This window comes from Acanthaster planci, linkage group LG09 (genome assembly GCF_054643075.1).
Source record: "Acanthaster planci isolate LZ-2023a linkage group LG09, COTS_SCS, whole genome shotgun sequence".
Taxonomy (NCBI): Eukaryota; Metazoa; Echinodermata; class Asteroidea; order Valvatida; family Acanthasteridae; genus Acanthaster; species Acanthaster planci.
Window position 1 is genome coordinate 10447910 of NC_141785.1, and position 16041 is coordinate 10463950.

Here is a 16041-nt window from a genome sequence, read left to right on the forward strand (position 1 = left end):
ATATTGGGTTCATGGGAAAGCTTATAATGCCTTTTATCTGTACAGCAAATTTGGAAGATATAGTTCAAACTGTTAATAAAGTATCACACAAAGGAAGTGATTGTTCTTGTCCTAGTTCGTACCATCTACTTGTAATAATTATGAACAGACAACCGCCCTTCTATCTCCCAGAGTTGGCACTCTGAAAATGAGCTTAAACACTCTTCTTGTCAATAAAATATGGCATTAATTCTTGCAGTCACCGGAAAGCCTATCATGTCCTATATACACAGAGCAATGCTAGAAAGTCATTTTCTTACTGGTTCAGAAATAATCGTTCGAGGGAAATAATTGCATCAGTTGGCAATGCGTTTAGTATAATCTGCCTATATGAACCACTCCTCGGCCCTTTCTTCTCTCTGACATGAGTTGCACACCGCGTGCTTAATTACTCTTTCAATCAAAACCGTTGGCCTTCTTGCGAACATCGGAAGCTTATAATGTCTTCTGTCCACAGAGTAAAGCAACAAAGTCATATTTTGAACGGTTTAGATATTATCGTTCAAAAACAAGTATTTACTTTAGTGGGATATGGGTGTGTATACAATTTTTGGGCCTCTTCCTACACAAAGAAAGCTCCCTATATTTGGGCTTAAGAAGACTGAAAATCGTCCGCATTAATGATTGCCGTGGCTTGAGAAAGGGTACATGTCCCTCTTTCCTTTGATGTAAGTTTCATTTTGATATTTGTTGTAGTTAGGGAAATATATGCGAGGATTCATGCCCAACATACTGTTGTGTACTTTCGTGCAATAATTCTTCCATTGTCCACACCTTACCGGAGCTACAACCACGCAAAGACGTTTCTCAAAAAGTCTGAAAACCAAATTTTGTCAATCGTGCTGTCAGCGGAAAGGGAACATAATTATTTTTCCTTTCTGTCCATGTAAGTTTCACTTCCACATTTGTTGTACTTATTGAAACATATGCGAAGAAGGCTAAAATTCTTGTCCTGTTGGTCCGTTCTTCCTTCACAGTTGACCCCCCCCCCGATCGTATAATTATTTCCTCCCGGAACATGAGGAACACTTTTTCGTCAAATCCTCCACGGGGTTGTTTTACGGGCCCATATTCTGAACGAATCAACGCTTCGCACAATCCAGCAGTGTTGAGACAAGTGAGACAATACACAGTCACTGTGAAATTTGTGTTGATTTGTGTTGATGTGTTGAACTTAATGAGAGGCCTACTATGAAGTGGACGAACCAATGTGACACGGTGCTACCTTTCGCAACAAATTCAGAGCTTTTTCTTTTTATTTTAAAAACCTTCAAATACAGCAACTGATCAAATCGCATATTACATGCAAAAATAATCAAATCAAAGGTCGAATCAAAGGTGATGAGATGAAATCCAGTCCCACAACTGAATTTGACCCACAGAAACTACAACATGTTGTTTGACTGTACAGAATGGGAGAACTTTGAGATGCTGGTGGCAGCAGACATCCTGATCCCTTTTCAAGGTATCGTGCATGCTCAGAACTATGCACACATGCTAAGAACAAGTGCATGCTCAGAAGTGCTAAAAAGGTAGCCATGTTTCCCGCCACCGAGCATTTCAAAAGTCTCCCATTAGAGGAGCTGAACACATGATGCCAAACAGATTCTGTGGACTTTATTTAAAACAAGAATTCAACTTTGGGAATTTTATCCAATAAACTCTGAGAAAAGAAAGAAAAGTTCAGAAAGTCTCGAGAAAGGGACGAATTCCCCAGATTGAACAGGAACATTCTGAGATAAGTAGATTTCAGAATTTAATTGAGGGGATGCCCCTGCACTGCCTCTAGCTTAACCCTTACCCCCAAGGGTAAATGTAAACTTACATTGAAATCAGAGGATTGAGGACTGTTTCGGTTAATACCCATTTTGCTGAAAAAGTGAGCATGCTCCACCCAACCTCTACTTCTCCCAAAAAATTCTTTGAAAAATGGACTAAAAACCTGGCTGTAGCTAAGTCCCTTTTTTTAAACAAAGCACTCAGATCGGTTTGTAAATTTCTTTTTTGTTTTACAAAGGCAGGAAGATATCAGTGGGGAGTGGAAGGGGCGGCAAGTAGACCCTCTTGATACATGTTAGAATGTTTTTTGTATAGAAGCAAAAGCAACAACACTTTAGAAATAGTACCACAGTCTTTCCTCTTAGGAGTTGGAAAAACATTATTGGGGAAAAAATCCTCATTCTGGTTCCCATGGCCCAGAAATAATTCAGAAACAAATTTGATGGTACAGTGTTACTTCTATGATTGTAACTTGCAAAAGGAATATGTTAAGGAGCATCACACTGATCTTTATTGGCCAACATGGGACACACTGAATCAGTTAAAGGACTTTTCAAGAAGACCATTTACACACTAAACTTCAACCCTAGAGGCCAGGGAAGAAAGGTTATGTCATGTCAAACTCGGCTTTGTAGAGGTCATCAACACACTGGCTCATGATGTCACCAACCTCGCTTGAAACATCCTTGATAATCTCGGACACTATCTCATCGGAGACCCTGTTGACAAATGAAGTCCAAAATAAAACAGTTTTTTACTTGAAACTATTTTCTGCACGAAACTTTCAGCGGCCAAGGTCTTTAAACTAAAGATGCCATCAAAAACAACTTTATTTGTGGCTGGTATTGAGGGAAGATTCTGGCTCACATGGAAAAAATAAACTACTCAAATAATATATGTGAAAGTCAATTAACTGAAGTTACATCCATTCGTTGCTTCAAAACAAAAGAGTTGACCAATGCAAATGCCCAACAATTGTGATTATGTATATGCACAAAGACGCAAGTCTGCACTACCAATCTAGTGGGGACATTCATTTGTTTTTGTGTACTTCAGAAAACTCAGTGCAAATTTTTCTTGCGCGGTAGGCACTCTTTGAACCTGGATTTCTGTTGGTTTCCTTTAAATGTCACTCTTGTTTTCCTCAAATTAGCCCTAATCCCATACTCTCTATGAAACTGATTTCCAGAAAGAGGGCCATCTTGTGTAGACGCAGCTTAGTCAACATAACATTCACACTTCTTGCATTACGTAGAGCTCTTTTGCTCAGAAGTCCCTGTATGCATGCAGGGTAGGCCTTTCCCGTGTTATGGGGACAATTATTGTTGTTAGGAAAGTCTGAACTGCATTCCGGAGATACAACTTTGTTCCCCGTACTGTTTAGGGATCACCATAATGCTTGTCTTTCAATCCACATGGAACCCTAAACAAGTACCCGGGTAAGTTGTTACACCCAAGTGATGATTTCCTGGATTGATCTGTTTCATTTTGCAACAAAAAACGCTGAAACTGTTTTTTCCGGGGAAATACTATGTACATGTAGGTGTGTGTGCAAGTCCACACAACGTCTTTTCATTAACCTACATTAGGTGGACTTCTTTTGCTCAGAGGTCCACACTAGGTATGTATGGTTAGCACACACACGCCCCTTCAGCTTTGCCCATAGGGTGCAAAAAATTTGCTAATAGCTTGCTGTGGTATACCCAGCAAGAAATGAGACCGAGGGGTACCCCCCCCAACATGTCCAATCCCTATACACATTCCAGACTATTGTTACTGAACACATCCCCCCAAGATGTCTGAAAGGAATTCCCCAGATTCCTGCGAGACAATGACCAACACAAAGCAGGGGGGTTCTCTCCGTCTCATACCTTGCTGCATATGTGCTGTGGATAGTTGTTACTGTTATAATCTTATCAACTTACTCCTCCACAAGCCTCCATGGGTCAAATGTTCCGTATGCCCAGTGTGACGTGTTCTTAAGGTGGTGCTCAAAGCGCCCTCTATAGTCTCTGATGCGATTCATCGCATCACTAGGAATGAAGAGCGGAAAGCTTGGCCTGTCGAGCCCAGGTCTGGTGCCAGACTTCCTGCTGTTGGACAGGCTACCTGGTCTAGCTGCTGCACTGCCTTTGTTGTCCAGCAATGTGTGCAGGATGTTCATCGAGTGCGTTTGGCCAGGAGTTGCTCCTGACACACGACTGACAGACCTGTCAGTATCTTCTCGAGAGAGAAAACCTTTTTCCTGTTTAGAATCCATTTCGGTGACTTGTACATCGTTTCCTGCTAAAGACCTGATGCCAACATCATGGTCGTCCCTGCTATACAACGAATATGTCACCTCGTCAGCTTGTAATGGGATTTTTGTGCCTCTTGAGGATTTAGCTTTGGAGATGCTGGGCTGGGATCCTGGAGCATCCTGAGAATGTTGATTTGTGAACTGCATGGCAGTGTGGGCAGTTGGCACGTCACCTGGGAAACTGGACAAGACACAACTTGTTCAGGTAAGTCTCGTGTTAAATCCATTGAGACAGGGCCTGTCACAAAAATTTGCCTTTCACGTTAATGCTTGTCAATTACTAGCGCTGTATGACAATTTTAAGGAAATTCTGTGGAGAGTACATTCTTTCCAATGTCTGCTGGTTACACTTTCCAAGAAATGGAAAAAGGCTTTGTGAGCAGAAAATTGTGTTCTTGGCAGTGTCATGGATTTGGACAAAGCCCATGACCAAATTACATGGCTGCGGCTTTAAATAATACATGCTTTTATGGAAGCCACTATATCTTGCATCTGAAGTCACTTTCCCCGTAGAAGGCTAATTATATCTGGTTCATTTGGACATGGCTTAGACTGATTCTGCAAAGTGTAGAATAATTCAGAGATTTTGCTTTGCGGATGGATGTGGCTGAGAAGTATTTCTTCATTACCTTTCAAGGAACTCTCCATCGAGGGGAGTGCCCAACATCCACCCAACCTCCTTCTGGTGGATAGAGTCTGTAAGAAGCTCCTCCTGGTTGATGTATTCCACTCGCCTCCACCGCCTTCTTATTTCATCTTCCATAAGCTGTCCAAAGACAAAAATTCCCTTAATCTGGTGAGAGGTCCTGAACGGATTTATCTGCTGAAATGAAATAACATCTGCCTCTACGCTTTGGAAATTACTTGTGATGGGCACATCTACACCTTACAAAATACCTCACCGACAACCAGACGCAAAAAGCATTGTACTGCCCACAGTGAGCATTCCACTATATTTCGCACCTCCATCTTTTCCAGTGACTGCAGCATCCCTTCCACAGTGGGACCATCTTGAAGCTGCCGGGCCTGCCGCTCAAGCTGATCGTCTCGTTCGATGCGATGAAACTCCAGGGCCGTGTCGGCCAGTATGTCCTCAAGGAGGAGGTCGCTGAGGAGGTCCGCATTATTGCTGGTCTGGGAAGTCAAAGGGATTCTTGTCAGCAGTGAGCACTGCTTGAAATCACAAGGGGTGTGGTCACTTTTGCCAGATCTTAGGGGTGCAGGGATTACGGAGGCACAGCCCTCTCGGGGAAAGTTTTTGTTTAAATACGGAGGATAGGTCATTTTGTTTTGGACTGTTTCATTGCCCTGCCTTTCAAAACTGAAGCTCACTCCTCTGAATGGCCATAAGGTTAAATAACAACATTTCCCCATGTTTGGTCCCCCCTTTAGTTCTGGGTCCAGTTTGAGGCTCAACCTATGAAGCTATACCTTTGAGCCAAATCCTGCCTACCTTTGGGAACGCTGTGACATTTTGTTAGTGTGCATCCCTTTTCATGCCCGGTAGCAAACTGCTTGTTTACATGGACGTTTGCTCAGACCCTTTTTCAATATTCCAAAATCCAATCATGTTAAAAAAATCTAGGGCAATAGTGCTCAAACTTTGGTAGGATCAAGGTAACAGTGGCTTGTTCCTACATTTCTCAATCCTCCCAATTTCACTCTAATCTACCGGTGATTTCTGAAGTGTCTAGCAGGTCTCACTTGATACCATAAGCAGCACGCTAGTGTGTGACCTACTGATCTAAGCACAGCTTGATCAGTTACACTTACAGCTTGTACTGCCCTCTGGGATAGCTGGTGATGTAAGGATTGCTTGGTGGAATTTTGGACATGCTGCTGTTCTTTTGCAGTAGCCTGAAGGGAAAAAGGCCGAGACCGATCTTTAGAAGTGCTGAAAATGTGGTGCCATTTAGATATCATTCATGTTCCTTCGAGTCAGATCAGTCAGAGACAACTGTTATTTGAGGGTTACATATGCTGCTGTTTCACTGGTCTACCCAGGCCATGTGTCGTGCTCGTGAAAATAAGTTGACTGTTTGCCACTTTGCATACTGCCTTCAGGATGCAAGTGCAAATAAGAGGGTCTCTTATGGGGGAGGGTACACATTTGTGCATGGCTTGCTTATCTCTTAATTCTATGTCTGGCAGGACGGGTCACAGTAACCAGAGATTGCACGGCGATGAGTATATTCTTCTCTGGTAGAGTAAGTGAAACCCTTTTTATGTTTGATATACTGGCGGGATGTCGCATACCATCTGCCAAAAGCAATCAATGCAGGACTTTGTTTTTTTAATCTTTTCAAAAGCGCAAGGTCCATTTGTCCCTTGGGTGTGTATTAAAAAGGACCACTTCATGACAAGCTTCTGTGACAACCGATCATTGCGCTCCTGCAGTCCACGTTGGAAACCCTCACCTCCGCTTTATCAATGAGGGGACGGAGTCGGGCAGTGAGAGCTTGTTCAACTGTCTCCAGCCAGCCAGGAGGAACAGGAGGGTAGCCATTCTCCTCCCGTCCATGCTCCAGATGCTTCATCTGCAGTGAGACAAGAACAAGTCTCTCCTAAAACTTCTCACTCGACTGTGTAAGTAACGGAATCGATACTCACAAAATATACGCTGCATTCCAATCAGGTATGCCCTTTACAATAAGCCAGTCTGGTGTTCCCACTGCAAACACACACTTGTAAAGGTCTTTCCGTTTTTTTAGAGGGGTCCAGAGCGTGTACGCCTAGAGCATGGCCCAGTGATGTGGGAGTGCTGACCTGCCTCTCCATTTGTCGACGTGATGCATTTTCCTTTCAGAGAGCTGGGTTGACTTTCCTTTGCTTGATCACAGACCACTTTCCACAAAATATTGGGCATAAACACTGTAAGCAACCCGGGCATGAATTCTGGGGGAGGAGGGGCATGTGATATCGCCCTCCTTTTTAACCAGGGTTAGTCCCCTCTCCCAACTGTATTGGTCGAGAGAAACAAACAACTTCATATTTTTAGGTTATGAAAATCCACTGTACTGGTCATGAGAAACAGAAACAAGTAACACTTTTAGGCGATGATAACTTTTCAACAGCGCGTATGCAGAACAAACAGTAAGGCATACATGATTGTGTAAGTACATGTGTACATGAGATAAGCCTCTGTGTCTTCGATACAGCCCCCTATTGTAATGTTGTGTCCGCACTATTCCACTCGCCAGCAGGGATTTATGCCACGGCTGGTACAATCAGAAGCACTTGGAATTTTGCATTTCCTCCTAAGACAAGAACTTCAAACTTTTTCTCAGAGTGCTCTGGCCATCATGAACGGAATTCTGAGCTTGCTGACCTGCTTGGCTGCTTCCCTGTCTAGCCAGGCCTGTCTGGCTATCTCCCTCTCCATCATATCTGGATCCAGTCCCCGCTCTCTGTCACTCCCTACGTCCTTCCTGCTCCCGCTCTCCTTCTCAAGGTTGAAGACAACTTTTCTCCTTCTTGCTGAGTTGTCTCTGCCTGCTGAATCAGACAGACAACAAGGTTTTGATACGCGACTGCACATTACGCAGTCTCCTTTCAGGGAGCTGTGGATCTTCTTTAAACCAGTTGCCAATGCTATTATTCTGCAACTAACTTGTCCCTTTACAACATGACAAGATACAATAACCACACACCTTTATGAAGGTGGAATTTACAAATGCTGACCTTTGGTGGTCATTTGTGCAAGGTTTGTGCGACATCTCTTACAGCATCATTGCTTTTGGTAATCAGACACTACGTTACAGAGTGATATTTGTCTCAATAGAGGGATCCCAATACAACGCTTTTTGCGTCGATATGCGCACTTCCACAAAACGAGGCTGTATGTGTCAGTTTCAATTCTCAATACGATCAGACGATTGAAAGTAAGGAGTCAAGACAGAAATACATAAAAGTATGTTAAATTCAGACTTTTCAGGCTGCAAATTTTTGTGGAAGAGTCTTACAGGATGACTCCAAACGTAAAATCAAAAGAAAAAATGACGACAATTTACCGCGAACTAACGTACCTACAATAGTCGTGTATCTTGTGCAGTGGGCGTGGTTAAAACTGAAGTGGTGTCACACTTACGAACAGGATACTGCATGTACTGTGTCGACTCCGCGGGCGCACGGGATCAAGTTCAACACAGAGAACCTCGGTTTCGATGCAGATATGCGCAGACGGCGCTAATGTGAAATCCCTCTATGTCCAGCTAACAACTTGTGGCCCCCTGAAGGTAGCGCGTGTGCTTAGCTGATTTGGGGGAGTTCAAGACTCTGTGCTCGCACAAATTTGATGTATTTGATGTATAGGAATGAGTATACACCTCAGCCAGTATTGCATAAAGAATTTACAAGGACATTTTCAAACATCCTCCCTTTCACAACACATGAGATTCTCAGGTGTTTATGCATCATCCAGCACAAAGTGGCTCACTTGTCAGAGCTGCATATTTCTATGCTCTAGTACCTAAGAAAAGCTACAATACCCTCCTGTATTTTAAAATTTGAACAAGAGCTTTATTCAACAGGTGGATGACGTGAAAGTACAGAAGAATGCCACCTTACAAAGCTTACCCTGAGAGGACACTCTTCAGTTACACAAGAATACTCCAACACAGTTTTAATGACCGTACTGAACTCTGATATGCAGGTCTGTTTATCAAGACTCTGCCTTTTGCATACAAATATCATAGAACTTTCCATTCTACAGATATTGCCACTTCCATGCAGGTTTACCGTGAGATACAGTAAAGTATGTTTAGGGCATGCAAATGATAATATCGGAGAAGATATGCAAAAAAAGGGAATTACCCTCCTCTGATTCCTTCTCGTCCTCAGATGAAGCTGACACTGGCCTTGGCCGAGGTAAAGCTTTGTGGAAACTTCTTGGAGACCCAGGAGGAGTCCAGGCAGGCTTGGCTTCCATGACCGGCCCACCATCCTGGGGTCTGGTCCCAGGGTCCCTGGAAGTTGCAATGCCTTGTCCGACCGGTTCCCTGTGCTTGAGTTTGGAGGCCACAGTCTCCTGGGTGAAGTGAGCATCTCGGGGGACCACTCTAACTCGATGAAGCCTCTCCCTTGCAGCCTGTTGAGAAAATTGCGAGTTGAAAAGATAATCTTCAAAATTTTGATATTTTTCTATCATTTTCATTGTAATTCAGTGGCTAGATTTTTTGGGGGGAAGCTGTTGGGGAAGTACCCTATGATATGCCTGGATATATAATAAATTATGCATGGCATGATCGACTTCACGTTGATCTGTAGGATGGTGAATTATTAGTAGCCTTCTACCATCATGGCCCATCCAGGTTAGGCTGTGTCTAAATGACTTGGCTGCAGCTTAAAATATGCATAAGTGTGTGGGGATGGCATAGCCACTTCACAAGTTCCCATAGAGTCGTGTGCAATGACAAGCTGCAGCCAAATAATTCAGACACAGCTTCAATCAAGCTGGTAGGTGACACTTCTCCTTACAGCCAGTAAGGAGCTGAACAAATGTGCTCTTGAGAACAGTGCATACTGCTGTGCATATCTCCTGTGCTTCTGTCAGTCTTCAAGAGATTCTGCCATGAAATGAGAAATGATGCAGGAATACAGGTCTTTCCAAGTCAGAATTTTAAAAATACCGCTGCCACCTTTGTAGATGCTGGTGCTGTCATGTTTGTAATGCAACAGAGCCTTCTGATAGCTATTAACCAATCTCAACAGTGGTAAAAAAGATGATGGATGAAAAAACGTTTCTGCGTATGTTACTCCCTGCGTCTGCGTCGGAATGCAAAGATAACAGCATTACACTGATGATTGTGGATTTATAATTAAAACAAGCTAGCAGTGAAAGGCAAGTCGATGTTATTTGTCCTTTTTAAAGCATTCACATTTTTGTCAAAATTGCTATTCTAAGAATTTTGAAACTTTTACAAAAAAGAAAAGAGCAAGTACTTCTTTGGAAATAATTTATGGTACTTGCTAGTACATCCGACTCAGACTAGCCTGACAGGCTAGTTTGCCAGGTGGTTGAGATGCCTGCACTAGTTAGCAGGTCATAGGTTTAGGTCCCACCCGTGTAAACTTGTGAATTATTTGCAAGCTCCCAGACAACAATGAATACACAGTGTTATTTGTATATGTCTGTGTAAGTGCACAACCTTTCATTAAAAAGCAAAAAACAACAACGAGGAATCCTCGTAGAGCAAACCTTCAATGCAGCTGGAAGGATAAGGCTCCTGGAGGGTGCTGTGGAGCCCCTAGCAGGTGGTTGCTTGCGTGCCTTGGCGGTAGGTTGCTGGCCTCGCGGCACTGGATTGCTTGTTGCTGGATGCAAAGGTCCAGCTGGCTGCCCAGGGGCATGCCGCCCTGCTCGGAGAAGGGCTTCTAGCCCTGCCCGTAATGCTGCATTCCTCTCTGGGCTACCGGGCGTCACTACAAGGAGAGAAAGACATGAAAGATACTTTAACCAACACAAATGCCCTGCTCAGACCATATCTATGAACTCATGGCTGTGCTCTGACTTGTTTCAAGTATGAAAATTCAATTTACACATTGAAAAGAGGCCCAAGGCAACCAACACATCAAGCATGAAGGAGATGTGTGGAGTCTTTCCCAAGTTATAAAGGGAAAACCTGCTGTTTTCATCATAAAGACCTCAACCTTTGACCAAAAATTTATAATGTCTGAACTTTGAGATCAACAGGGTTATATAACATGAGAGTACACTTTCTGGACTTAGACTTTTCAACTGTGTGGTTGATCAACAGGAAGAAACCAAAACCAGCCTGGATATCATATGTGAAGTTGATATGTCAATGAAAGGCAAGATGGAAACAGAGCATCCTTTGGCTTTGCTGGCAGGGCGTAAATGTCATAAGTGTGGAGGAGTGTGTGAATGGAGGAGTTTACTTCAGGAACCTGCAAAATCCTCTGAAATCTTTGAGACTCTTGGATGGATTTTAAAGGAAACTGGATGGACCTTAACAGAGACAATGATGGAGACTCCATCTGTATGCTACCTTTACTGCTCACAACACTTTTTCCCAATCTCTCCACAGTTGCTGGACCCGGTGTGACTTGGGTTGTGGCATGGAGTGGGTCTCTGTCTGTGTCCCTTACAGGTGTCTCTCTTATCCTGTACTGATGAGGGTTCAGAGCCTTTGGACCTTGTAAAAATTTACAAATAAGGGGGAAAATAATTTTTAAAATGTAATTGTTCCAATGAGCCTATGGGCACTTCACAATTCAAAACTACCAAACATTTGAAGCTGAAAATTAGCAATTTGGAACTCTTAGTAATGTGTATTGTAACAAAGATGTGCTTAAAGAATTTGGTACATGATAAACATTTTCAGTATTTCAACTTGTAAATTAAATGTGCTTATTAGGATTAGCAAGATTTGACAGATTTCAGTTTAGATAGGGATCAACTAATTCAATATCTGCAGACAATACCAGGTACTTCCAGGTACCAAGAAACTTGAAGAAAAATTCTTGTCACTAAGCCAGAATTACAAAACCTTGGAGAGCACCATGGTTTAAGGTGTTTTGTATGCTCCAAATTTTTTAAGGTTTTATCTTCTTTTCAGTTAAGAGAAAAAAAAGCAACGAATGTAGATTCCGTTACTCATTCCAAACATAACTTGTGTGCTGCACATTTCACATAGCGACAACAAAAACAAAATCATATCTTGTCGTGCATATATGTAAAAATTGAGAAACCGAACTGGCTTATTTGTAGCAATGACATACTTGCTTGTCCCTGACTCCCTGACCGACTTGTAGAAGTGGCTGCCCTGTTTGGCGGCCCTCGGGGGGCATCACCCTCAAAGGCTAGCCGTCTCCTCGAGTTGGCTCGGGGCTGGGGGTCATGATTAGCTTTGGGCCTCGGCGGGGTGGAAATTTGCCCTGACAATGCATCTTGGAAATCCTTTAAAAGAAAATGTCAATTATCTCATACAGCCCTCTGAACTTTTATAATCTCTCCTCATTCAGAAGCCAGTATCCCTGTTTGATGTACTGGCTCCTACTCACAGGTTTGACTGAGCACACAATGGTGATGCTTGCTGAAATTTTATTTTTTGCCCAGAATATTAGCCCAACATGTAAACGGGCATTCATCCCCTCCCCCCCCAAAAAAATGACCATGGAATCTCACCTTTGCCTGCTCAAGTATGTTCAATACCCCTTCTGGGATTCCTGACTCTTCCACATCCAGCTGGGCGCAGCACAGGGACAGCTGTCGAATCAGCAGGGCCAGCTCCTGGTAATGGGGTGGTAGGCCGTTCCCAGGGTCCACCTCTGAGGGCAGGTGGTGAAGGAACGACTGGAGGGCCCTCACGGCACCACGGTGGGCAGCAGCCAGACGGTTAAGGGCTCGACTCTGGTATAAGTCGGGGAGAGACAGGAAACATACATAGCTCAGAAAGTTAACGTAGCACTGGAGGACCAGGCCACAATATTTAAAGAACATGGCTTGTTGGCAGCAAAATGCGTCACTTCTTGCTGTGAACCCTCGAGCTATAGAGTCAGTGCAAAAGTAAAGCAAGGTCTATTATCATGATAAAAGCCGACTCTGCCATTAGTCAACTGAAGACAGAAAACCTGAATATGTGGTGGAAATTGAGGGGCCAACGCCCCCCCTCCAAATATAACATGTTGATTGGTTGTTAGGTAAATGTTGCACTTCTAGCTTGTGACCCTTTCAGCAACCTGAAGAGAAATGTCTAAAAGAAAAGTTAGATACATAACTAGGGAAAATGCAGTTAAATACAATTGTTTAATCACACAAACTAGCTTTCCTGTGACATGTACATGTATGTTCTATAATTACTGTAAAAATCAGTTATTACCTTTTTAGTGTGTCTGACTTTTCCTGGTCCAAGCTTATCCAGTTCTTCTTGAATTTCCCGCACCTTTGAAAGACAAAATTCTGGGCTGAGTAATTCAGATATACTGCATCTCACGCTTGAATGCGTCTTGTTTATATAAATAGGTATAGCTTTGTAATAAAATAATTTCTCACTGAATCAATTTTGACACCATTTTAGCCAAGAACCTCTTCGGAACAACGCTTTCTATCAACTGCCATTCAGAGAGATGTGTCTAGCGAATCTTGTGTGTATCTTACCACCAGTTATTTAGCAAGTGGTTAGTGTGGGCTTGAGTGCGCAACCAGAAAATCAGGGTATAACAGGTGCTTCATGATTGGTGACTTTTACATGTACGCCATCAACACACCCACGCAAAGTTCTAGCATGTGCATATATGTACCTGTTGCTGGAGAGAGTAGAGGAGCCTGGCTGAGCGGCTGGCCTGCTCAGCAGCCCGGGCTGCTCTTCTTGGGTCATCTTCTACAACCTCTGCATCCTTCTTGGCCATCTCCTGACTAGGCCGAGATGCTGAGAGAAATCAATACAAGAGTGGTGGTTCATGAGAGAGGGCTGCATGGAAAACTGGTGCACAGACTAAACTCACACAAATCAAAGACTATCTGAGAAAAATGTATTAGTTTGAGAATAGCCATCAAGAGACTAGAAAAATGCATATGTCATTGCGCAAACAGTTCATGGTGTCAAAAACTGAATTAATCAAAGAAAGGGAATTAGGGTACGGACAGGTGTAGCAATTTAGGGCATTTTATTGCCCATAACACCAAAGACGGTACTTCCTTATCAGCAACTTACTGACAGCGTGAGCCTGTTGATATACATCTAAACAATACCCCCAAAAAAGAAACCCTGAAAACTAACCCAGACAGTTTTTAACGTAATCTTTCCCATGCCAAAAACTCTTATTACCCAAAGGGAATAAGAGTTAGTGAAACACTCTCAATAAGTCAGCGGTGTATATGTGCACATACATTTGCTGGTGTTCAAGTAATGAAAGCTAGCTAAAGCATATTGTATCCTGCACAGCGTCCATGTCAGGGTACGCCTGAGTACCTTTGATTGACAACTCCTCCACTTTCTTCATGTAAGTCTTAAGCTCTGAACGGAGTCGCCTGATCTCCTGGACCTGTCGGCTTTTGGGACTCAAGGCAACCTCTCCCGTGGGAGGGGACAGCTCTTCCCTCTTGGTATCACCATGCTGGTGCTGTTTGGTACTCAAAAAAAGCCCGTGTGTACTAACTGGTTGCAAGACAATGGCATCCTTTGTGTTCTTTGTTTTGGACCGGTGAGTCTGGGTTTCTATCGATCGTTGACTTTCATTTGGGTCGGTAAACCGTTCTTTGAGCTTTGTGGTGCGCAGCTGGTGATGATTTTTCCCTGAAGGGCTCTGTTTGGATTTGTGTTTCTTGCCAGGCCTCTGGTGATCGTGCTGAGGCAAGTATTTGGTAGCGGGTGCCTGGCTCTTGGAGGCAATGTTCTTCAGGTCAAGTCTGGCCAGCCGGAGGGCCACCGAGAGCTGGTCCTCGGATATCGTGGTGAATTTGACTGGCGGTTCTTTGGGTTCTCCGGGACCAGAGTCCGAGGTCAGGGTCCCCCCAGCGAGCCTCTCTATCACCAGGGGTCCCGGATTGCGGTAGCGGGTGGCCAGGTTGCTGGGCAGGCTGGGCACCTCCAGGTTGAATTGCAGCTGATTCTGTTGAAGCATGGCTGGCCTTGCAGTGCAGATGTTAATTCAGACAAGCCACAAAAGGTACGACCAATACTTCATCACGCTGAATCTCATACAGGTACGTGTAGCAAAACTTACTCTGGTTAAAAGTATAGAGATGACAGTTTATTACTAAAGGGCACAAAAAATAAAGGGAACCCTTAAACTTTGAACTCAACTTGGCAGATGCATGTGAGTGTGTCATGCTCAACATGCTCAATAACTGGGGGTTGATGTCAAAAAAGGGCAGGGTTTTGAGGGAAATTACGAGGGGAAACTCTGACTGTTTTAACACATGATACATGGGTCGAGTTTGGGCAGTCTGTTCTTGACACGGGTTTCTTGTTCTTGCGCTCGGACGTCGGGAACATGACTCAAGAACACTGTTCTCAGAACAGGATCACAGACCACCTCCTCGTCAAGGTTTTACAGGAACACACAGAAAAACTTTTGATTTGATTTTGATTTTTGAACAGCTGCAAAAAGTAGAGAGATGGCTTACAAAGCCAGAGACAATGGGAAGTTTTGCAAAATTAACATTAATCACTTTTCATAACACAAAAATTAATTAATGTTCCTATTTAATTAGAAAAGAATTCAGCCCAGTTATCCAAACATTAACTCTCGAATAACGTTCATGTTCATGGACGCCGCTGTGTTGCATGTCGCTTGCCTCTAACCACCAGCAACAACTGTTTGTCTGTTCCCAGCATTCGAGCGGCCGACCCATGAACATCAAATTGACCTGCCCGTGAACATTCAAGAACAAGCCGCCTGAACTCGGCCATGGTAGATTTACATTTGCATGGCAAGTCACTGATAGTCATGGTAGTTACCGTACTTTGTACTACCAGGCATACTATCATTAGGCCCACATGGCCTAGCAGTAGCACTAGCAGACTAGCCTAGGCCTGGGCGGCCAGCATGGCCAGCACCACTGCACTGGTCATGGCGCTGGTTTAGCCTATTTTTGGAAAGCAAACACATTATCAGGGGCCAGTTCACAGTCTATCCACTAATGACGTCATGAAAACCCTTACCGTTTCACTTACATCTTAGATGGGGTAAGTACATGTACGACGTAGAGTAACTTGTGTACGATAAAGTAACCAGATGAGGTATGCACTTCAAATAAGGCGCCATTTTGTATCCATACGTGTCTGAAGTACTTGGCTGCGGCTTAAAATTATAAGCAACTGTAAGGGGAGAGGCTATGGCCACAACCGTAGACTACTGCGTAATTTTCAAGCCGCGGCCAAGTCATTCGAACCTAATAATTTCATCATACGAGGGCGCTGTTCACATTCTGTGTGCATGTGGTGGAGGTCAGTTTTTTG

General features: G+C 43.6%; 1 protein-coding gene across 3 annotated transcripts; it reads right to left on the reverse strand.

The window, feature by feature from the left end:
• Window positions 1-1261: 1261 nt before the first annotated feature.
• Window positions 1262-15974, reverse strand: LOC110980722 (protein moonraker-like). Of its 3 annotated transcripts, none has more exons than XM_022237648.2 (16): window positions 15757-15974; window positions 14050-14804; window positions 13379-13506; window positions 12958-13020; window positions 12264-12488; window positions 11858-12035; window positions 11125-11271; window positions 10314-10537; window positions 8930-9203; window positions 7446-7612; window positions 6535-6654; window positions 5891-5974; window positions 5081-5251; window positions 4747-4883; window positions 3744-4298; window positions 1262-2537 (listed from the first exon to the last, which is right to left on the reverse strand). In XM_022237648.2, exons 2-16 carry the CDS (start codon window positions 14699-14701, stop codon window positions 2426-2428), a joined length of 3237 nt encoding a protein of 1078 aa, XP_022093340.2. In that variant the 5' UTR covers window positions 14702-14804; window positions 15757-15974; the 3' UTR covers window positions 1262-2425. The 3 variants fall into 3 exon arrangements, with proteins under 3 accessions (XP_022093340.2, XP_022093344.2, XP_022093338.2); XM_022237652.2 differs by having other exon boundaries at window positions 7446-7609; window positions 15745-15974; XM_022237646.2 differs by having other exon boundaries at window positions 15745-15974.
• Window positions 15975-16041: the final 67 nt, after the last annotated feature.

Excerpts from the sequence above, each read along its gene's own strand:
- LOC110980722 (XM_022237648.2), bottom strand. The coding sequence starts at position 14,701 with ATGCTTCAACAGAATCAGCTGCAATTCAACCTGGAGGTGCCCAGCCTG. Across the intron at positions 9,204-10,313 it reads TCCTTCCAGCTGCATTGAAG|GCTGCAAGGGAGAGGCTTCA; the intron begins GTTTGCTCTACG and ends TTTTCTCAACAG. Across the intron at positions 6,655-7,445 it reads ACAGGGAAGCAGCCAAGCAG|ATGAAGCATCTGGAGCATGG; the intron begins GTCAGCAAGCTC and ends GTCTCACTGCAG.